A 23,309-nucleotide genomic window follows, 5' to 3' on the forward strand; every position below is an offset into this window, starting at 1 on the left:
GCATGAAGTGAAGAGAGAGATTTATCTAGGAAGCTAAGAACACTGATTGACTAGATACCATTATTGACATCTAGCAACGGTGAGGTGGAAATGCTAATGATGGTGATAAGGGTGACTGCGATGATGGAGATGTTGATAATGTTGGTGATGGAGACAAGTCTAGCCACAGTGTCTGGGGAAAGGACTGTCCGTTATTTCTAGGCTGCTCTGTGCTGGCAAAGCAAAGGCATGCTATAAAACTCTGGAGAAAGATGAGCTTCCAAACCAGCAAGCTGGGTTTCTTTTGGTTTGTGGTTTTTAGTATAGTCCGGCAGGGCCCAGCAACAGCTGCAGTTTGCAACTGTAGCAGAGGAATGTTAACCCACATCTTTGTGGATCAGGAAACAGAGGAAGGGGGGTCTGGTGTTCATTGGGTTGTCTGCCTTAAACCCTCACCCCTCCCCGCGCCCCCACCCGTAAATGCCCCTGATATGTCCAGAGCTATGTCTCCTAGGTGAGTCTAGTCCAGTTGACAATAAAGACCAATCACAAAGTTGATATTGGGGGGAGGGTGGTGTCGAGAGGTGGTCCTTAGAAGCCTTCCCTCTACGTTCCAAGAACTACAAAAGGTTCAGCTCTTGTCCTTTATGAGTGTGTGGGCCTTGCCCCCCCCCCCCCACTCCAGAACAGACCATGTAGCATAGGTCTGAGCCAGGCATAACTGGTTCAGAAGTGGCTCATGACCAGAGTCTGAACTTTCCAAGCTAGGCAGGTTATTGTTACCACTGTGGGAAAAGTGACACCCTTTATTCCCATCAAGAGAGCCAAAAGTAACACACCATCTGCAGCTCCGAGGAAGGCAATCCTCCTGTGACCTGAATGACTCCCAGATGGTGGCTGGATGGAGCCTGAGGCCCCAGGCTAGCACTAAAGAGGACTGACATTCTAGATCACTAGAAATTTCTCTCCTTCTGCCTTCTTCAATTGGAGTGGGATTTTTCTGTCACCTGCAGGGAAGAGTCACGTTGGATACACCTGGGCTCTGTCTTGGAGAATGGCATCTACCATGTACCGGACCCGTGTAACGTGTCATTCTATCACTGCTTCTCCCACCACAGCCCTACAGCAGGCCTCCAGCCTAGGAGACCACTAGCGGGACCTCCCTAACTGTCCACAGCTGGCGAGTGGGAAGCTGGGCTCCTCCCCAGGTCTCTGCAGCCAGCTGCAGGCATGCTTTTCCTGCTGTACCACCCCATGTCTCTGAGCATCAGGCTCCTTGTCTGAACAAAGGAACAATGTCTAACTCCCATGAGTTTGTAGCACACTGATCTTTTTTTCTTTAAGTGCAAAACACTTAAGAACAACCTAGCACTTCCATGGGGAAAACATCAGTTTCCAGGGTTCCAAAGTTCCCATTCCAGGACCTCAATGCTGCAGAATCAGAAGTGTGGGAAAAGGAGACAGGAAATCAGAGAAATGGGAGAAGCCAAGATTGGAATGATCTAGACTAGCCATTCTGTGTGTTGAAATGAATTAGACTCTCTCTCTCTCTCTCTCTCTCTCTCTCTCTCTCTCTCTCTCTCTCTCTCTCTCTCTGTGTGTGTGTGTGTGTGTGTGTGTGTGTGTTCCACAAAATTGTTCTTTGAAAGAAAGACTTCCTTCCAAAGAAGACAGAGCCAGCACAGTACTTAACACTCCTGAGAGGGAGACCATGCTTGCAAGGTAGTATCACTGTACTCACAGCTGAGGGGTCCAACTTGCTGGATATCATTACTATCAGCCATATGTAGAAGGAGAAGTCCCCAGAGTAAATACAGATTGTGATAATGAAGCCTGCACGGAGCTCTATTCCTACCCCTTCCTCATCAGCTGTATCATCATCATCACCTGGGGCCTTTCTCTCCCCTTCCCATTGTCAGCTTGTCTGGCACTAACAGCCTCTCACACATATGAACTATATGAGTGTTTGGAAAGACTGGTTTAGCTACGCTTTTTGTCGTGATTCTGTTACACCATTTTTGAGAGCTTAAAATGGTAAAGTTGCATGATAAGTCCAGATAATCTGTGGGTTGTGCCGAAGCCCTCTCCCCTGGGGAAAAGACATTCATATTGCAACAGTAGGCCAGAAGAGTCTAAGAGACAGTCCCTGGCATCCTCCTCAAGTCTTAGTGACCAATTATAGAGATGTAGCAAGTACCCAGACAAATCTAGAAAGGAGCTGGACCACATTCACATGCAGGCCTTGCTACAACTCACTCTAAATGGTTCCTTTTGCCATATAGTCTGTAGTCAAAGCCAATTTGTCTCACCTTGAGTGTCTCCCCAGCCGGTGATGTAGCATATTGTGCGGTCAGCAACCACATAATTTGGAGATGGCAGACAAGCTGGAATGACTTTATCCGTGATGGTGGCTGGGCTGAAAGGGATGCATCAAATGTTACATCAACTACTCTGCAGGAGAACCCCCCACCCTTCACCCTGCAGATCACCCACTGCCAAGTGTACCCTCCTCAATGTCCCAGCATTCCCTGGGCTGGGATCTCTTTACTTCATTATCATAGAACAGTATAGAAAACCCTTCATCCTCACAGGGCTCTACAGTGTCCTATGAGCTAAAGAATTAATGGTATGGGAGGGGATGTATGTTGGTACACATGTGTCCATGCAGGAACCAAATACACACATGTGCATATGCATATAGAGGCCAGAGATCAATGTCAGGTGTCTTCCTCAATTGTTCATCTCCTCAACTTTGGAGACAGGGTCTGTCACAGAACCTGAGTCCACTGAGTCAGGGAGACCAGCTGGCCAGTAAGCTCTAGGAGTCTTCCTGTCTCTGCCCCACTCCGCCCTGCCCCTGGGTCCCAGTGCTGAGGTTACAGGTGTATATCTTCATGCCAAACTTTTGACATAAGGCTGGGGATTTGAACTTGGGTCTCCATGCTTGTGTGGCAAGTGCTTTATCAACTGAGCCCTGTCCTATGGCTCAGAATTTACTATTCGATGTGAGAGGGTGCCATTCTGTGGGTGGACTATCCAGATGCCATCCAGCTATAGTAAGACCAAAAGGTGTTTGTTCAGGACTTCTTAGTCCACCATTCTGGGTCCCAGATCTTCTTATCTGATAAACACTAAGCTGATTACAAGAATCTGGGCAAACCGTGTACACCAAGAGAGAGTGATTTGGAAGTGAGCTCTTCACAGAGTGTTTTCCAAGAACCCTCACCTGTGTAGAGTTCCATGGATTCACATGCACTCTATCTTTGATTTGTTTTCAGACCCAAAGCCTTAGTGCATTCAAGAGACTGGAAACGAGAAATGCCCTGTTTTCATCGAGATTCCACATTGTCTCCAGCTTTGCATGTTTTCCCTGAATGACCAAAACAGACCCAGCTTCTCACAGGGATGTCATGCCTAGGCTCCTTTATGGGACCCCAAGACCTTTGGTCCTCAGTTTGTGGGGTTTGAAGATGATATGGTAAAAGCCAAAATATGTTAGGCTGTCAGAGAACAGGGTCCTCCTATTTGCTGAATGACTTGTTCAAACCCTAGATCACCCTAATGAATCTAAGGGAACCACGTGGGCTGGGATGCAAGGAAGGTTCTGGGAACATGAAGGGAAATCAGCTGATTGTAACTCCCTTCCTTCCTTCCTTCTAACGCATCAAAATGCCCCAAGACATCACCTCTCTGTTTACAGCCCAGCCCCCTGGCCCAGTGTTTAAGACCAGACCTCCCTCCAGCAGCCTGCACTGGCTGGAACAACCCTCATCACTGCCAGCAGCATCTCCCAGTCATCTGGAAGCCATCAGGCACAGCTAATGTGCTCTGCGTGCCTGTTGTCTGTCCCAAACGTGTATTTCTCAAAATAGCTGACCGTTTGTGAGCTGAATCCATGGGGATAGACCTGTTTCCAAGCATTCCTAACTCCATGGAACAAGCCTAATTACCCAGTGTCTGACTTTAAAAAAAAAAAAAAAAATTTTAGCAGGAAAAATAAGGACAGAGAAAAGAACAGTGAGACAACTTGTGTTTGTGAATTATTTCATTTTGCTCTTTCCTGCCTGGGTTTGTTTGGTTGGTTGGTTTTTGCTTTTCTTTTTTTCTTTTTAAATGTATGTGTGTGCCAACAGAGGCCTGAATAGGATGTTAGACCACTTTGAGCTGAAATTACAGGTAGTCATGAACCACTTGATATAGATTCTGGGAACCAAACTCCAGTCATCTGAAAAAGCAGCAAGCTCTCTTAACTCCTGATCTATCTCTCTAGCCCCCTATTCTTGTGGGTTTTTACTCTTATTGTTGTTTTTGTTTGGGGCTTTGGCTTTTTTGAGCTAAGATCTCTCTATATATAGCCCTGGCTTTCCTGGAACTCACTATGTAGACCAGGCTATTCTCAAACTCAGATCCACCTGCTTCTGTCTCCCAAGAGCTGGGATCAAAGGCATGTGCCACCATGCTGGGCACATGTTTATAGTTTTTAAAAAGTGCTTTGACATAATCAAATAATCTCATTTGATTCTTTCATTATATTAAGAGGAGCTTTGTTAGCCTGGAGAAACTGATGGAGTAGCTTTGTCAGCATTGGAGTAAGTGATGGAGGAGTTTGTCAGCCTACAGTAACTGATGGAATAGCTTTGTCAGCATGGAGTAACTGATGGAGTAGCTTTGTCAACATGGAGCAACTGATGGAGTAGCTTTGTCAACATGGAGTAACTGATGGAATAGCTTTGTCAGCATGGAGTGAATGCATATTATTAGCTGGTGAGCATTAGGTAAGGGAGACATGGAGGTGATTCTGCACCTTACATTTTAATTCTTTCTCTATATGAGGAAACTGAATCTGAACACCTTTTTGAGGAATGTGTCTGGGGTATGCAGAACTGGGCTGAATCCTGGGGGTTTTTTGTTTTTGTTTTTGTTTTTGTTTTATGACATTTACCTCCATTTTTAAAATTCCCATGCTTTTGCATACTAGAAAACTCTGCCCCATGGTGGTGGCTCATAAAACCCTGCCAAGAAGCTGCTGTCTTTACTCAGCTTGGAATACAAACCCAGGGGCACCCATACCGGCTTAGCTTCAGCAGGGCAATGTCAGCTTTGTTGGGCTCCAAGATCAGTTTGGCTACTGGTATTTCCTGAACATCCGACCTACGGATACGTTCTTCGTGTGCACCCAGGATAACCTTGTAGAATTCAGGTCTCGAAGATCTAGAAAAGATGGTGACATCAGGAATGAAACATAGTCCAGACCCTTCCCTGTGCCTTCCTGTGCCATGCACATCACAAGGACTCCCAACACATGTAGCCATCAGAATTTGCAGCAAGAGACAAAAATCCTAGATTTGACCCTGCAATGTCCTTGACCTTGAGAGGACCAATGCCTGCCATTGAGCAGCTCTGTTTCCCCAGGCCCAGACTCTACTCTGTATCCTCAGATTTTCTCTAGAACTGGTTCCCTCTTGCCCAGTTGTTCCAGTGACTCTTTTGGGTCCCTGATGTCACTACCATGGAAGGCAGACAAAGAGAATGGAAGGGGAGGAGGATGGAGAGGAAGAGAGGGGCGAGGGGGGAGGGAAGAAGGAGAGGAGAAGAAGGGGGAAGGAAGAGGGAGGGGAGAAGGAGGTGGAGGAGGGTAAGGGGAAGGAGGGGGAGGGGAGGCAAGGAAAAGGAAAGGGAGGAGGAGGGAGGTCGGTCTTTAGAAGGAGACCTCATGCCAGTTACCCATGGAACGTACTTCTCCAAGCAGTGGGCAGCCGTCAGCACCCACTCTGGGGATATTAAAGTGCCACCGCAGAAGTGCTGTCCAGTAAATCTGGGGGACGGAAAACAAAAACTTTCATTAAGGCCAGATGTTTTGTCCCATTCGGTTTCACGGAAAATCAGAAAGATGTGTTCATTCACTCTTCTCCCTACTGTGTCTGTCCCCAGCGGAAAGGGTTGCCAGCCCATCTGCAGGGTAGTAGAGACACAGTACCATCCATCCACACCATCCTTAAGATATCTGGGAGAGCCTTGGATGCCACCTGTCCCATGGAACAGAGGCAGTGACTCCAGCATGAAGTCCTGTATCTGTATTTTGTCCTGTTAGCCGTGGATCCCTTGAGGCTGCCTTTACTCCTTATTGGCTAGGGCTTTGCAGACAGTCTTCATGAATCATCCTTGGCCAAATGTGAGCCCAACAGCAGTAATGTGGGCTAATGAAGTCACCAGCTCCCAACCAGGGTGTAATGGCCAGAATACAAATGCAAATAACTTAGTGTGCAGGATCAGGTCAGGAAAAAAAAAGGGGGGGGGAGACAGAAAATAAACCACTGTTCAGTTTCAGAAGGAAACAAATTGTATTTGGCAGGTAAAGATCATACAGCAAGGAGTTATTAAGAGTTAAGTCAAGAAAAAACAATTCTGTGGCTGGAGAGATGGCTCAGCGGTTAAGAGCACTGATTGGTCTTGCAGAGGTCCTGAGTTCAAGTCCCAGCAACCACATGGTGCCTCACAACCATCTATAATGGGACCGGATGCCCTCTTCTGGTGTGTCTGAAGACAGCAACAGTGTACTCACATACACGAAATAAATAAATAAATCTTTAAAAAAAATAAACAACAACAACAACAACAAAAAAAAACACTGACTGCTCTTCCAGAGGATCCAAGTTTGGTTCCCAGCACACACATAATGGCTCACAACCATGTAAATCCAGTTCCAAGGGATCTGGTCTCCAAGGGGACCAGGCACACACATGGTGCACATTTGTACATGCAGACAAGAACTCATAAATAAAATAAAGATACATCTTAAAAAATAACTCAGTAACAGAGACAGTTCAGCCATCCATGTCCACAACTGTGAGTGGCTTTCTGCAAGCTCACAGAGGACACGGTGACAGCAATGGAGCATGCACAGTGCTATGGAAATGAGCCAGGCAAGCTGACAAGCCTGTAATGAGCCTGTTCCACAGGTGTTCTTTATAAGCCATGCCCAGGAAAAGGGAATTAAGGATCTGACACTTGTGGCCCTGCTTCCACAGGCCCAGATGCATCTCTTAAACTAGGGCAGTCACAAGCTGGTTTGTTCGTGTGTTTGAGAATGCATGATCAGCCTCTGTGTTAAATTCAAGGGGTCACACCTGCATCTCTGACAGGCCAGCTCCTCTATGAGCCCCAAGCTGAACAGCATCTCATTTGTGAAAATGTCATCACTTCACACAGTTCATTATATTTACAGAATTTAATGACAGCATCCCGGATTTGTTTTGTTTTTCCTTAAATACCGTTTTTGATCATTTTCAAAGTAGAGAACCTAGGTAGACATGTTGCAGCATTTTCTCTGTCCAATCACATTAGGGCAGTGACAGGTCTGTAAATTGGACAGGAATAGGGAGGCGGAACTAGAAGTTTAGGAGTGAGGAGTGAGGAGATCAGAAGGGAAACAGGAGAATCAACATGGAGACAGGCGAATAGGAAGACGATCCAGACCCTGTGTGGTTTTAAACAGCCACGAGTAGATAAGATTTTTACAAGATTGGAATAATTGGGTTAAAACATTATCTTTACCATTTGGCTCTGAAATTATTGTATTGGCATCTTGTAAGTTGTGATCTTATTGATACATAAGCCTGATTGGATAATTAAGTCATAAGTGTCATGTTTCTACTGGGTAACTAAGCCCTAGATGACTGATTGTGGGGTGTGGGGCGTTGCATGTAAGCGAGATGATCTTGCTACTGGGAGAGAGTATCAGGACCCCGCCTGGACATAGTGTTGTTGTCAGCCAGTACCTCGGTCCTAGAGCAAGAATGTGGTCCAGTGGGGCTGGATTGAGGGGTGATCTTTTTTAATATTTCCCACAGCAGACATTTTATGTCAGGAGAACAGGAAGGCAGGTAGTGAATGAAGCTCAACCGCATAGGCTTAGTATAAAGGCTCTGTGAAGCTCACACAGACAGGTGGGAAGTGTTTCTGCAAATCCTTACCTTGTTCTAAGGCTGATTTGCCAGGGCCAGGAGTGAGGGTTGGCCACACAGCCACCCACCACCCTCCCAGGACATTTCTTGGGTTCCACCTGAGGTTTCCCACACTCAAAGGATGGCGGTGCTGTGAAGACAAGGGAGAAGGTCACCCTGCAGCAGCTGTCCTGGCTCTGTCATACGGTTCTGAAAATTTCAGGGCCGACAGCCAGGAGCTGAATCTGCCGTATCCCAGGGTCACAGGCAACCTTTGGAACCACTCCTCTGGATTTCAAAAGTAGCGGCGGACAGCCCAGAACCCTATCCTCGGACGGGGCTATAAACTCTAATCATTTAATTAAATTGGTGTAGCATCAAATTAAAATCAGAGCCTTTCTTGGCAGACTTTGATGGGCAAATGTGGTTATTTGTAACGGTTGCTCAGCCTCGATATAATGTACTTAGAACGCCAGGCCTAACTTGTCAACACCATCTGTGTGGCCATGGCCAGCCTGCAGCCCCCAAGAATCTCAAGACAGCTATGAATGTGGCCCAACACATCTGTAGATGACATCACTATGTTGCAATGTCAAAATTTCTAAACTGTGGAAGGTCTCCTGAAGGCCATAGTTCTTATCCCCTTGGAAGGCAATATAGTATATTTTTCTTTCTTGTGAGTCTGTGAAGGTTGTGTGTCTGTCTGTGTCTGTCTATGTAAGACAACAAGTATAACTATCCTCTGCCTGGTTATACCTTCTCTTTGCTGGTTTTAGCACAGACCTGACCCTCCCTGCCCTGCCCTGCATACCACCCCAAACACTATAATCAACCACCAACAATCAATCCACTTGCCCCATCTGCATCCTCTCCATTGACCTCCTGTATGCATTCCCTCTCATCAGCTAGCCTGCCACTGTACTGGAGAACAGGGTCTGCATCCCATCTTTGGTAATTCCCACTAACAGAAATTCAGGGGATATTAAAAAAAAAATGCTTCCATGTGGCCTTAGCCCCAATGACTACAGAAAGGTAACTGTAAGCTCTCCTTCCATCTTAGTCAACTAGAGTCCACACTCTGAAGTAGCTGGAACCCTGAAAGGAGGGGGTTTCAAAGAGAGCTGTGTGTTGTGGTGGAATAGCCCTCTCTAAAGCTCAGCTCAGTGCCTATCGCTCCATGCGCGTGCATAGGCTGGTTAGTGTTGGTCATCTTGACAGAAAGTACATTCACCTGGAAAGAGGGAACCTCAGCTGAGGAATTGCCTCCATCAGATAAGCCTTTGGTCAAGTCTGTGGGAGCATTTTCTTGATTAGTGATTGATGTAGCACAGCTCAGCCCACTCTAGGCGGTGCCATTTCCTGGGCTGGCGGTCTTCAGTGATATAAGAAGCAGGCTGAGCCAGTTGTCAGGAGTGAGCTGGTAACAGTATTCCTGGTCTCTGCCTACCTCCAGGTTCCACCCTTGAGCTCCTCTGCCTGGCTTCCCTCACTGATGGACTGTGATATGAAAGGTAAGTCAAACAACCCTTTTTTTCTTCTCCTGGTTGCTCTGGGTCATGGCGTTTTACCACAGCCACAGAGACACTAACTAGAACGTCTGTCTGTTGGTACCAGTGCGTAGGCTATCCCTGTGGCAGGCCTACCTGTATTGTTCTGGAGAGGGTTGTGGAAAAGCCATTGGGTGCTCAAGGGCATTAGGAGCTATTCTTGGGGAGCTTTGAAGACAAGAATGTTGAGAAAAATGAAGGCCTGGCTTGTGACATTTCAGAGGGGAGTTTGAGAGTCTCTCAAAGACACTGCCGGCTCTATTTAGGTGATGTTTCGAGTTAGGAATCTGTGAAGTAAAACCTTTGCTTTGCTGCGATAATCGATGCTAGTCAGCCAGGGCTGAAAAATTAGCTGCAATAAAAAAGAGACCAGCATCGCCTAGGTGGAATCTTCTGGAGACTCATTTCTTTAGGGTCAGCACACAGGAGCTATAGTCCATTTGGGGCGGGAGTGGGGCAAAGATGCACATGAGGCTGGCAGCAGAAGTTGGCAAATTGGTGTTTAAGTATCTCCATGTGGTACTGCTTTTGAAAGCATGGAGGAGTCAATGGAGAACAGCTGAGGCTTGGCATCATGGGATATGACCATTGGATACCAAGGCTTGACTCGCACTAAGAAAATCAAACCATTCCCTAACCACTACCCCCAAAATACTGGGGACACAGCCCCTAAGAGGCTAAGCAAGCTAAGCCCTCCCTCCAGTCCCCAGCGTCCTCTCCCCCAGACTAGCTCACTGTGAGAAAGTTCACAAGGACAAGTTCTGACCGCAAAGCCAGTGAGCACAAAGCAGAAGCAGCCTCACTCGGCAGACACAGCTGTTGACTTGCCATCCTAATATCAAAAACCACTGTCAACCTTCCTCTCCTAGATCCAAGCCCCTTCCTCCCCCAAAAACGTCTCAAATCCCCCATGAAGGACCCTGACATGCTATCTCTAAGTTAGGTGGCTAGTGAATAAAAAATCTGGGGGGCTGGTGAGATGGCTCAGTGGGTAAGAGCGCCGACTGCTCTTCCAAAGGTCCTGAGTTCAAATCCCAGCAACCACATGGTGGCTCACAACCACCCATAATGAGATCTGACGCCCTCTTCTGGTGCATCTGAAGACAGTTACAGTGTGCTTTTTATAGTAATAAATAAATCAAAAAAAGAAAAAAAAAAAAGAAACCCAGTCTCAAAAAAAAAAAAAAAATTTTAAAAAAAAGAAAGAAATCTGGGGTGGAGAGGGAGAGAGATGGCTAACAGAAATATCTGTATTGATTTTTATAAAATTTTAGGATCGTAGTTCACAGGATTTCAGTGTGTGTGTGTGTGAGAGAGAGAGAGAGAGAGAGAGAGAGAGAGAGAGAGAGAGTGCATATGCACGTGCGCACACCCACACGCTCTCCCTTCTCTGTTACCAAAAAAAGGAAAATCTCTGTGGTGCTTTAAATGAGAAGTGTTCCTCAAGGCCTCATGGATGTGAACACTTGGTCCCTAGGTATTAGAGCTGTTTGGGTAGGCCATGGAACCTTTTGAGATGTGGAGTCTTGCTGAAGGAAGTACATCATTAGGGCAAGGGTTTGAGAGTTTTTAACCTCAGCCCAGTTCCAGTTCCCTCTCTACTTCCTTGGGTGCAGCTCTCTTGATGGGATCCCTCAGTCAGCTGTTCTTACCGTTATACTTCAGTCTTTGCCTGTGTGGTTGGATACCTAGCTCCTTGGAACAGTAAGCCGTGCTTCCTTAAGCTGCTTTTGGCCTCGATGTTTTATTGCAGCAGCAACAAAGTAGCTAATATATCCTATCCCAGCGGCTCCTATCCCAGCAGCTCCTATCCCAGTGAATTTGTTTTACAAGCATCTCAAGCCAGCTGCGGAACAGACACGGGAAGCCTCCCAGAGTGGATTAGTTCCCATCTACACTTTGAGGATTTGGTGTTAAGTTTAGTTGATATGGGGCAAGGACAATTAACAGGCTAGGCTCAAGATGCCCATATGAAAGAGGGCTCAGGGTGAGAGGCAGCCGTTTTCTCCTCAGAGGACCTCAGCTCAAAGCCTGTCTGTGGTGGTTGGTTGTTTTGTGTAAGTCCTCATGAGGAAGACCGACACTCTGTTTATTGGAAAGTAGTTTCCTTACCAAAAAAGAAAAAAAGAAAAAATGAAAGAAGGAAAATAGAAGGAGGAATGGGAAAGAGGGAGAAACTTACCACACAGGGGGACGTCACAATAGTCATAAAGTTTTCTGGGGTTCGTTGTATAGCACCAAGGACCATTCACATCCCCATCTGGGTTTCGGCAGTACTAAAAAGAGACAGGCATTTAAGAGGAGGCTCCCATGGGATGGAGAGGGGACCAGATGTAGAGAGGTAGGCCTTCATACAGGATGGAAGAGAGTGTCCCTTTGCTTTCTGTCCTCGTTTTTATGGCAAGTTGGTTTAAGGTGCTTATAAAGCCTCAGTTGCAGAATGCCCATGGTCCTGTCTCTGCTCAAAGCAAGTTCCAACTAGAAAGCCACTCCCGGGGCCAGATGTGGGAGAGCCAGTCATCAGGGACAGTGGCCATTGCTGGCTGTCTTGTCGTTGGTTGGCTTCAGTAATCTGGTGCCCCCAAGAAACCTTGCTGTTAAAATGTTTGCACCCTCCATGGGTCAAGACAGAAGGGCAGCAGTGTGTTCTCTGATGCTGTGATATCATAAGTACAAATGTGGTCTCGGGTCCAAAGTCCCTGACTCTTATGACTGTGCTGTTTCCTGAGGAGCATCAAACACAGCTCCTAAAGCCTGTGGCACCCTGAGCGACAAGAGCATCTTTTGTTCTAATGAAGTGACCGAGAGCTTCTAGAGGAGCCCAGGGTGCAGGGTGAAAGGTGTTCAGCAGAACCAACCGTGGGCAAAGCATTAGAATGTGAGCCCTCGGCAGGCAGAAGAGGGCATGATTGTTGCACTGCACCAAAGCCAATACTACAAACAACCACATCAACATATCAAAGCTTCCAATCTAAAAAAAAAAAAAAAAAAGATTCCAAGAGATTCCTGGGAGTATTGGAGAGTGCCCAGGGAGGGCAGGACTCTCTTCCTCTCTCCACACTCCTCTGCATGCAATGTCTATCACATCTCTTCACAATAGTTGAGGCCAGAAATGTGTTCCCAGACAGTGTCGGAGTAGTCAACTGTAGGGCACCCAGTTGTGGCCTCGGTTTTGCCCCCTCCTGACCCCAATCTACTTCAGTTTTCCCCTCTTCTCCTTTCCCCTCAACACCAGAGATCAGTCCAGGCAGGTTGGTATAACCCCAGACTCAATCAGTTCAAGGGTTGGTCAGGGAAACATATAACAGAACCAGAGGGCCTTACGTTGTTTTCCAGACCTGCCCGTGGGTTTGTCTGTGGGGTGAAGATGCTGTGGCTGTGGGGCTCCTGGGCAGCCCATCCCTGGCAGGGGGTGCCAGCTGCAGTAACGGCTATTTTGCCCCGATAGTCTTTACCATTCCCATACATGCAGTCTATAGGAAGGAAAGAAGAAGGTTATGTGCCCCTGGGTTGTCAAAGCATGATACAGTATAAATGCATCAATGTTGGCTTACTCTAATACAATGGTTCTCAACCTTCCTAATGCTGCGATCCTTTAATATAGTTCTATGTTGTGGTGACTCCCAACCATGGTTATTTTCATTGCTACTTCATAACTGTAATTTTGCTACTGCTATGAGTCGTAATGTAAATATCTATATGCAGGATGACTGATGTATGACCCCTGTTGAAAGGGTCATTTGACACGCCCCCCCAGTGGTGTTTCCACCCACAGGTTGAGAACCACCATTCTGTTCTGTTAGTGTTGGGTTGCTCTCTAGTGGCAGACCCAGGGACTCAGCCCTCCAATGCTGAGGTGCTGGCAATGCGCAAGAATTGCTACCTGGTTCTAGAAGTTGCCAGAGATGTTTTACAGGCTTGGAAATAATCCCAACTTTGATAGGATGTTTTTGAAGGGGAACTCAGACTAGGAAAGCCCAACTTTACAAGAGCATGAATAGTTACAACACGTGGAAGGTTTACAGGGAGCCTTGGGAAACTGTTCAGCCACCTTCTGTCAACATCTCCCTGCCTGCCCCAAGATAGAATTGAGGCTTCACTCTATGCAGCAGATTCTCAGCCCACATGGGTGCCCCATGCAGTGTGGGAGCTTCTACCTCAGTAGCACTTCCTCCTCTGTGTCCAGTGTCCACGGCAGCCCACAAATGTCTGGCCACTTGCTCCCTACCTGTCTCAGAAGTGCCCGGCACACTTGGTACTTGGGGGACTGTGGGCGATTCCGCAGCACTCCCTCCTGTCTCTGAGCACCGCTTCAGGTTGCAGTATTCCCATCTGACACTCGGGTCAGTGGTGTAGCACCAAGGGCCCTTGTCACCATCCGGGTTCCTGCAGTAGTTCATCTCCAAGCCGCTGTAAATCCAAAAGCAGTGTGGTCAGCAGTGGTGGCAGAATTCAGCTCCTTCTCAATTTTGTTTACAACAAAAGTGTTAGCAAAGTACCTTTGAAACATCCCACTGAAGGTATTAACAATTCATAGTCACAAATGGTCCTCTTAGCCAAAACTGAGACAATGTAAATATGTTTGCAATGTATTGTATTATTATATTGTATATATGCTATATAACACACACATATATATGTGTGTATATATGTATATATTATATACATTTAAAAGCAAGCCTCATAAAATTCTCCTTTGACACTCTGACAAATACTTTTCCCCAATTTAGACCTGAAAATGTAATTCTAAATTTTAAAAAACAATTATGAATATATCAATATCTCTCTAGATATCACTACATGGGAATATTTAAAATGAAGCTAAAAGTGTTACTCAAAGAAATCAATAGCTTATAAAAAGAAGAGTTCCCTAGCCTTGTCTGTTCTCAATGTAGTGAAAATTCTAAACACTTATAGTAAATGGAAATTATAAAGTTGGTGTCACTGTAAATATAGTAAGGGTTGATCTGCATTTGAAAGATTCACAAAAGGTCTGGAAAATGAGTTCTCGGGCAGGATGTCATTTCTATAGGATATAGTTGGGGGCAGGAGCCTTCTGTCTTAGATCCATCCTCTGCCTGTGGAAGCTAGAGTCAGACAGTAGAGAATGAGATAAAGAGGTTGGAAGAGATAGGGGAGATGACAAAGTCTTCTGGGGGGCTCCAAAAAGCCTGAAATGTTGTGGGGGTCAAAAACACATCAAGTGAGGATACTGGGGAACACTGGAGAATGCAACCCTCCAGTCCCCCAACTCCAGTCAAGAACATTGTCCTAAGCTCCCAGAATCCTCACCAGCACCATCTGGAGACAACTGCAGACAAGTAACTTTGTCTCGAGCCTGTGCCCACAGCTACGGGAAGCCAATCAATGGGATCCCGGGACACTAGATATGTGAGTGGACACCTGCTTTCTTTTAGTTGAGCTACACTGTACTTCTGGTGTTGTGGGTTTGAATCTGAAATGTCTCCCACAGGCTCATGTTGTAAACTTGGTCCCCAGTGCTGTATGAGGAGGTTCTGGTAACTTTAGCAGGCAGAGCCTAGCTAGGAGGAGGAGGTCACTAGGGCCAGTCCTTAATACAATATGATACATAATGCATTATCATCCATGACCACTTCCTGTCCCCCTCTCTGATGTTGTGTGTACAGCTTCGTCCACACCATACTCCAGCTACTGTGATATTCTGCACAGGCACATGAAGCCACCTGATCATAGATTGAACTCTTTGGAACCATGATCCAGGAATAAAATCTCCCTGTCTTAGTTGTGCCTGTCTGGTATTTTGGCCACAGTGGTACCAAAGTGACTAGTCTGCTGCAAGAGAAATACAGATCTGAATAAAGGTCAATGCATTTGAAAAACGTTCTTGTGGCATATAGCATTTTCATTAACCCAGAAGTTCCGTCTCCACCACCTCCTTCCAGAGGCCAACATTACAGTTTATTTTGTCCCAACTAGTTTAACATCATCTCTTCTCAATAAAAGGATTCCCACTGAATGTGCACTTTTATATATTCTTTCCTTAATATAAAATTTCCAAGCTTTCATTGCATGATTAATTCACATTTTTCTATTGATGATCATTAGTGTTGTTGAGTCTTGGGCTATCATAAATAAATAAATATTTTTCATGATAGTCTTCATAAAAAGGCAAATATATGAATAATTTCTTTTAAAAATTAACTATTTACCCTGGTGTAGTAGTTCATTCCCCTAATTTCAGCACTCAGGAAACAGAAGCAGGTGGGTGTCTGTGAGTTCCAGGCCAAGTCTAGGCTAGCCACTAGTGCTACATCACTAGTGCTAGGTTAAATTGCAACTTTGTCAGATCTATCCACCCCTCTTGACACGGGTTCAGGGGAGCTAACATGGGTTGCCATGTTTGCATAGAAAGCTCCTCTGCCCACTGAACTATCCCATCAGCCCCACTACGCATATTCCCAAAGATCTCTTTGAGGAATGGTGATTCTATTTCATAAGGTGACTATTCAGGAATAGAATTGCAGATTCATAGGGTGAACGCATGTCTGCTTAACCTGATGAGAAGCCATCGGTGGATTTCCAAAGGGGCTGTGGCGTTTACACTGATGCGACTATGCGTGTGATCCCACATCAATTACTTAGACACCTTTTTATTTTTTAAGCTTTTTTTTTGCTTTATTTGTATTAGTGTTTGCCTGAATGTCAGTGTGCTATAAGCGTGCAATGCCTATAGAGACCAGAAAAGGGATGGTTTCCCCGGGACTGCAGTCACAGCCAAGTTTGAGCCGACACGTGGCTACTGGGAATTGAACACAGGTCCACTGAAAAAGCAACCAGTGCTCTTTTTATTTTGTTTGTAGAACATGATTTTAATATTTTCAACTGTTAATATACAACAGACAGAATAATTATTTTAAGATATATTTCATTGTTATGTCTCCCTTTTCATTTCTGACTTTATTAATTTGGATACTGTCTCTGTGCCCTCTGGTTAGTCTGGCTAAGGGTTTATCTATCTTGTTGATTTTCTCAAAGAACCAGCTCCTAGTTTTGTTGATTCTTTGCGTAGTTCTTTTTGTTTCTATTTGGCAAACAGTGCTCTTAAGCACTGAGGTATTTCTCCAGCCCCCAACCTACCATTTAAATACCTTCAACTTGAAGTAGCTGCATGAGACAGCTCAGGTATTTTGATAGTTTATGCTTTAATTAATAAATTATTTTGTATATGTATAAATGAATTATTTTGTATATATATACATATATATACACACACACATATATATATACACACATATACATATGTATATACATATGTATGGTGGTCAGTTGACCCCTCTCATGTGTCTGCTTCAGCAAAAACATCCTCTCATAAGACAGATTCAGAAATATTACATGACACAACTGAGTCTCCAAAGAATCCAAAAATTTCCACTTCACACATCTTTCTCCACCCCCTACTCACCCCTTACGTCTGTCTTTTTACGAGTTGCCATGTCTACTCTGTGCCTGATGTGTCTCCCTGTAGTTATCATCCTTAGTTCTTTGATGAACTACGATGCCAAACTTTCTCATTGTTTCTCAGGCTACTGGCCATTTGTGTATCTTTCCCTGAGAAATACCTATTTGTGTCTGTTACCGTTTTTTACAATATGGGCAGTAGGGAGGAACACTTATATATCTGTACTTGAGACATCTGTCGCACATATGGATTGAGAGTAATTTTTCTCCCAGTCTCCAGTCTCCAATATCTGTTTTCTCAACTGTGACATTTATAATGTTTCCATTTTATAAAAACAAAAAGTATCATTCTTTAAAATATTTTGCTTAGGGCTGGTGAGATGGCTCAGTGGATAAGAGCACCAACTGCTCTACTGAAGGTCCTGAGTTCAAATCCCAGCAACCACATGGTGGCTCACAACCACCTGTAATGAGATCTGACGCCCTCTGCTGGTGAGTCTGAAGACAGCTACAGTGTACTTATTTATAATTATAAATAAATCTTTGGGCCAGAGCAAGCAGGACTGACTGGAGTAGGTGGGGTCGATCTGAGTGTGCAGGGTTGAATGGAGCAAGCAGAGGTCAATTCCCAACTACCAGATGAAGGCTCCCAACTATCTGTACAGCTACAGTGTATACTTATATACATAAAATAAATAAATAAATCTTTTAAAAAAAATAAAATAAAATATTTTGCTTACAAGATTTGCCTTTCCCCGGATTACGCAAATACTTTCCTCTTTTCTCCCCCTAGAAGTTTCACATTTCGGCTTTAGGTATAGCTTCTACACTGAGGTCTAACAGCTACAGCAAATCTAACGTGATATAGAAAGTATAAGTAAGGAACGTACACTTTGGGCTTGCTGGGTTTGGGGTTTGGGTTGGTGGGGTTGGGGTGATGTTATTTATACACAGCATCTGCTACTCCTTTACCGTTCTGGGCAAAGATGCTCTTTATGCATTGAGCTGTTTTGCTGCCTACGCTGTAAAAGCAGGCCTTGTTTCTGGACTGGCCCCATTTCCTCTGCCTGTGCCCCTTCCTGCTAACACAGGACACTCAATGGTCTCAATTGTTGTCTGTGGGCCTCACCAAATAGTTTATGGTTTTTATGGTATTGTTGATGACATTTATGATTTTATAGTTTGATTGAATGTAGCTAGTACAGACGGACAATGGCTTGTCTGTTGACCTCATGCATACCTGCTGCTCTTTAACATGTAAATTCGCTCAGTCACTATGACTGTCTGTGTCCATTGGTCATGAGCCTGTGAACCAGGATGCCTGTTCTTCGTCTCAGAAACTGAGGCCCTTCCTTCCTCTGTCTTTTGTTCTTTTCCTCCTCCCTCCTTCCCTTTCTCCGTCTGTCCTTCCCTTTGTTCCTTCTTCCTTTCCTCCCTCGCTCATATCCTCATATCCTTCTTTCCTTCCTTTCTTCCTCCTTTCCTTCCTAATTCGTTTTTCCTTCCTTCCCTCTGTTACCCCTTCTTTCATTCCTTCTTTTCCTCCTTCCTTCCTTCCCCTTCCTCCTCCCCTCCTTTCCCTTCCTTCCTTCCTTCCCTCCCTCTTTTTCTCCTTTCCTTCCTCCCTTCCACCTCCCTTTCCTCCTCCCTCCTTAATTAACTTTCTCTCTTCCTTCCATTGTCTTACTGCAATGGCTCCCAGCACTCTTACTCTCTGGCAACTCACACCCCTTGAGAGCACTGTACTTCTGGCTAGTAAGACTTCCAGGTGAGGTTACTGGAAGAAACAGAGCCACAGACACCACTAGAAATATCAGCCTGCAAGCCAAACCCAAAACTCCACTCCAGTGGTTTGCAGTGAAACTACCCAGCCCAATGCTTTAGCACGGGGAAGTGGTGCTGCTCGTTCTAAGCTTTATGGTGACTTGTTCTCACAAGGATGTCACCAATGAGACCTTACCACCTCCACATATCCCCCTTGCTTCTACAAAATTTCTCAGGAAAGGGAACCAGTTAATGGCTTCTCTTCTTTTAGGCCCATTTCTCAAAAGCCAAGATCCTGTCATATTCTGCCCCCTGTGGTAAGTAATCTCAGAAAAATTTGATCCAGACAAGTTAGCCTAAAGCATGGGGCACATGGAAACCTAAGCTGGCTATTGATCCTCTCATGGTTAAAATCAAGGACATACGCATCTGGGAAGTTCTCTGGGGTCTTCACATGCTTGTGTGGAACCATAGCTACCCAGGACTGGCACTTCTTCCCTGTGATGGTAGTGGATGATGTACCCCGATAGCTCTGTCCATTGCCCTGGTAGCATTCTTGGACCACAGGTGTTTGTTCTGGTAGAACTGAAATCAAAACAGAAGAAATTGAGACAAATAAGATCTGGAGCAGGCAGACCTGAGCACTAATTTACGACACATGCAGTAAAGCAGCCTGGGAAATCCCATTTTGTGTGTGTGTGTGTGTGTGTGTGTGTGTGTGTGTGTGCTTATATATATATATATATGTATATGTGTATGTTCACACACAACAAGTACACCATCTATAGTGTTGTTCACGTATTGGAAAACCTTGGAAGATGAATAAAATTGGCCAGAGTGTTGATAACTGGAAATGTCATTGTGTACAAGTTATTTTTATGAATTACTACCAGATGTTCATGAGAAGAGTCCAGGATGGTCCATAATGAGGACACCAGGCAGGACGGGGCCAGACCTGGCACTCTTGCATACTTTCCTAGACTCTCTTTGGTGGCAGGGTACCAAAGCCTTGAGCTTCTGGGAATGGGGCAGACGTAGTCCTGCCTCTATGACACAAGAAAAGGCCATTGATTCTCAGAGATGACCACAGTGGGGCACTAGCCAGTTGGGATTATAAAATAGTCTTGGTTAGTTGTGAATGGATCCTCTGGTGGAAACAACTAATATACATGGATAAAGGGAGGATTTCAGCAGAGGCAGGAACTTCAGAAAATAAGAAAAGTAGAAATTCAATGAGCAAAACACAAAGCATCAGAGATGAAGAATTTCTGCAAGGGGTTGATCAGCAGATGATCAGTTAAGGGAGCAGCCAATTAGCTTAAAAGTACTGGGTAATGGGTTCCACATGACACAAAAGGAAAGGATGGATAGTGACAATGAGACCCAGGACCAACTACCTTAATGATGGACTTAAAGCCAACCACACACAATTATATTAATGCAAATGTCTCAGTTAGAAGGCTAATGAGGCCGGGCAGTGGTGGCGAACACCTTTAATCCCAACACTTGGGAGGCAGAGGCAGGAGGATTTCTGAGTTTGAGGCCAGCCTGGTCTACAAAGTGAGTTCCAGGACAGCCAAGGCTACACAGAGAAACCCTGTCTCAAAAAACCAAAAAAAAAAAAAAAAAAAAAAAAAAAAAAAAAAAAAAGAAAGAAAGAAAAAAAAAAAGAAGGCTAATGAGACATCACACAAACACTAATGTAGGAAGAGCTGCAAAGTCTCTTTTCACATCAGTAAAGATAAACTTCAGAGTTTCCAAGACAGAAGGAGTATTTTCAGAAACAGTGGCATGACAAAGGAGATATCATCCCTTTGTGAAGATAAGAGCTTCACAATGCAGAATGCAAACTGAAGCAAATGAAGCAGATTAATCTGCAGTTAAAATCGGACCTGGAAGCAATACAGTAGGCATACAGAACCCTAACAGAATTTGTGAGTTTGCTTTTATAAGAAACTTCCTAAGCACAACAAAAGTCAAGATTTCAAGAGCTTGGGAATTGCTCACCAGGGCTGTATCCTGAACCACGGGGCAAACAACCGGTGAAATGCTATAAGTGAAATCATACAAGCCTCACTCTGACACACAGCAAGATTAAGCAAAGCAAAGGTAACCACACCCTGATACACGGTGAAGAAGCCACTGGAGACGAACTCGAACAGGGCGGCTGCTCCGTGAGCTCACGCAACCCACTCTTACCTGAGGAATCTGACTGGTCTGGGGATGCTGAGGAGTCACAGGACGGAATCTCACAGTACTCCCACCTCAGCTGACTGTCAGTGGTATAGCACCAGGGAGCAGTTTCTCCATCCGGGTTCCGGCAGTAGTTCTCTTCCAGATTTCTAGAAAGGAAGTATGAGTTTCATTCACTCTTCAAAGGCTTTCAATGAGCAAGGTGAGCCCATGCTTGTTAGAGGGAGTGCTGTACATAGCTAATACGCTAGAATCATGTGTGCTGAATGATTGACAGGTGCTAAGAGGAAATTTGAATTGGGCTTAGATATCACATGGCATGGCAGGCAATCTGGCATAGAAGAAGCAATGGCTAAAATATATTCCTTGGGCTGGAGAAATGGCTCAGCGATTAAGAGCACTGGCTGCTCTTCCAGAGGTCCTGAGTTCAATTCCCAGCAACCACATGGTGGCTCACAACCATCTGTAATGGGATCTGATGTCCCCCTTTGGCATGAGGGGTACATGCAGATAGAACACTCATATACATAAAATACATAAGTAAATATTTTTATATATGCATATATATGTACATACATACATTCCTTATCTTCATGTGATGGGATAAAGTAAGTCTTTAGTTCTGGGTTGGGTACTGCGTTGTATGCTGGAGCAATGAGGATTTTCCCCACTCTGTCCTCTGAGTCTCAAACTTACTAACTCTCCAGCCCTAGAGTTTGCATTTCTAGTAAACCACTGATGATATCGGTGAAGCACTACTGACTGTCTCCTTCCTTGCATGTGACCTAACAGGTCTTCATTCTTGGATTTTTTTGTACTACAACAAAGGTGAGGTCAGTGGGCTCCACAACCCATGGTGGCAGGGGTGGGGAAGACAATGGGAGGGACATACTTGCATGGGAAATTTTCTGGTGTCCTGTTGTGCTTATGAGGGCTTTGCTCACTCCAGCGCTGACAGGTTTTCCCGGACACGGTGACAGACACAGTCCCTCGGTAATTTTCACCTCTTCCCTTCAGACATTGAAAGGTTGGGCCGGGTGGGGGCGGAGGTGTTGCTTGAATAGGGGAAAAAAATTGATCGTGAATGGTTTCCCATTAAGAATGCACCAACAGATGTTTTGGAAGGATGAAGGCAGGGTCTTCTCTTCTATGTCCTCTCTGACTCCTCTCAGGATTTTACACTTGGGGACAGCTTAGTACTTTCAGTTTGGTAGACTGTGTGTGAGGACAGATGCTTCTGTCTCTAATGTTTTGTGTCACTTAATCCAGCATGGCAAGAATCAGTATAAGTCCTCTCCCACTTCAAGTCCTTATGTATGCCTTTGATCCAGGCCCTTTTGAGAAAAATACATGGCTCACTAGGTAAACACAACTGACCACCACCCATCTCCCATAAAGGCACACAACTAAGAAAGAGCCCACGGGAAAAAGGTGACTGTCTTAGATACATATGCACGTACCCACAGCGCTTCAAAATACAGAAGGCAAACAGTTAGACCCTAAGAAAAATAGATTCATCTACAGTTAAACTGGATATGTAACCACCTAGTTATCAATAACCAATAAAATAAAAATACAGGGAAAAAAACCCTAACAAAATATCTTTAAGAAAAAGTATACAACTAGAAATTAAGATTTTGTGGAGGCGGGAGGTGAGACATATTGTAAGAAGGAAGACAGCCTGAGGAATCTCTGCTTTTCCGTGATGGCAGAGCAAAGGAGGGAGGCTGTCCCTATGTGTATTTTCTAGCATTTACTCATGGCCTGTCTACCCTTTGAGGTTCTCTATTCCAATTACCAAAGAAAGAGCCGTGTGAAATAGCTTTCCCCGTGTGTCACTTTTACAAGCTCTACTTCTCTTGAGCACCCCCAAGTTAGACAGCTGAAACAGCTGGGTGCCCACTGACATCTGTGTTAACAGCTCAACAATTAGGAGGAAAAAACCCTCTGTCTGGTAATGAAGTTCAAGGGGCAGTCATGCTGTCAAGCTCCCTCAATTCAGGGAAGACTGGAATGGCAGAGCTATGGCCCAGAAATCTGCATTTGAGCATGCTTGAAGAAGGATGTTGACCCAACTAACTCCATGTGGTCCTTTTGTCTCTATTTTGCCTCTGACTCTTTCTTCCTAGCTCCCTTGGTTCTGCAGTCACCATAGATTGGAGAAATGACTGGAGGGATGGATAAACAGCTTTGTGTATGTGCATGTGTGCACATATTCATGTGGTTGCCAGAGGATGACCCCACCTGTCATTCCCTAGACATTTTTTACTTTTTTGTTTTTGAGATAGGCTCTTTTACTTGGAAGTTACCAAGTAAGCTAGGCTGGCTGGGTAGCAAGACCTAGGTAGGAATCCACTGCCTTTGGCCTGCCTCCACCTCCCCATTGACACCAAAATGCTCAGTTCTCTCTCTCTCTCTCTCTCTCTCTCTCTCTCTCTCTCTC

General features: G+C 45.1%; 1 protein-coding gene across 2 annotated transcripts in view; it reads right to left on the reverse strand.

Moving 5' to 3' along the window:
* The window catches only part of Plg (plasminogen), a 44,841-nt gene that overhangs the window by 5,210 nt on the left and 16,322 nt on the right, over window positions 1–23,309 (reverse strand). The window contains exons 8-18 of one of the 2 annotated variants that reach the window (XM_031351773.1): window positions 21,759–21,921; window positions 20,873–21,015; window positions 19,099–19,258; window positions 13,698–13,879; window positions 12,794–12,942; window positions 11,652–11,745; window positions 10,395–10,397; window positions 7,953–8,073; window positions 5,717–5,794; window positions 5,050–5,190; window positions 2,289–2,395 (exon numbers count right to left, since the gene is read on the reverse strand). In XM_031351773.1, coding sequence (XP_031207633.1) covers window positions 2,289–2,395; window positions 5,050–5,190; window positions 5,717–5,794; window positions 7,953–8,073; window positions 10,395–10,397; window positions 11,652–11,745; window positions 12,794–12,942; window positions 13,698–13,879; window positions 19,099–19,258; window positions 20,873–21,015; window positions 21,759–21,921 — 1,341 coding nt within the window. The remainder of the gene's footprint in view (window positions 1–2,288; window positions 2,396–5,049; window positions 5,191–5,716; window positions 5,795–7,952; window positions 8,074–10,394; window positions 10,398–11,651; window positions 11,746–12,793; window positions 12,943–13,697; window positions 13,880–19,098; window positions 19,259–20,872; window positions 21,016–21,758; window positions 21,922–23,309) is intronic. The other variant, XM_031351774.1, reaches the window with a different exon arrangement.

The sequence above is a fragment of the Mastomys coucha genome, unplaced genomic scaffold (genome assembly GCF_008632895.1).
Source record: "Mastomys coucha isolate ucsf_1 unplaced genomic scaffold, UCSF_Mcou_1 pScaffold5, whole genome shotgun sequence".
Lineage (NCBI taxonomy): Eukaryota > Metazoa > Chordata > Mammalia > Rodentia > Muridae > Mastomys > Mastomys coucha.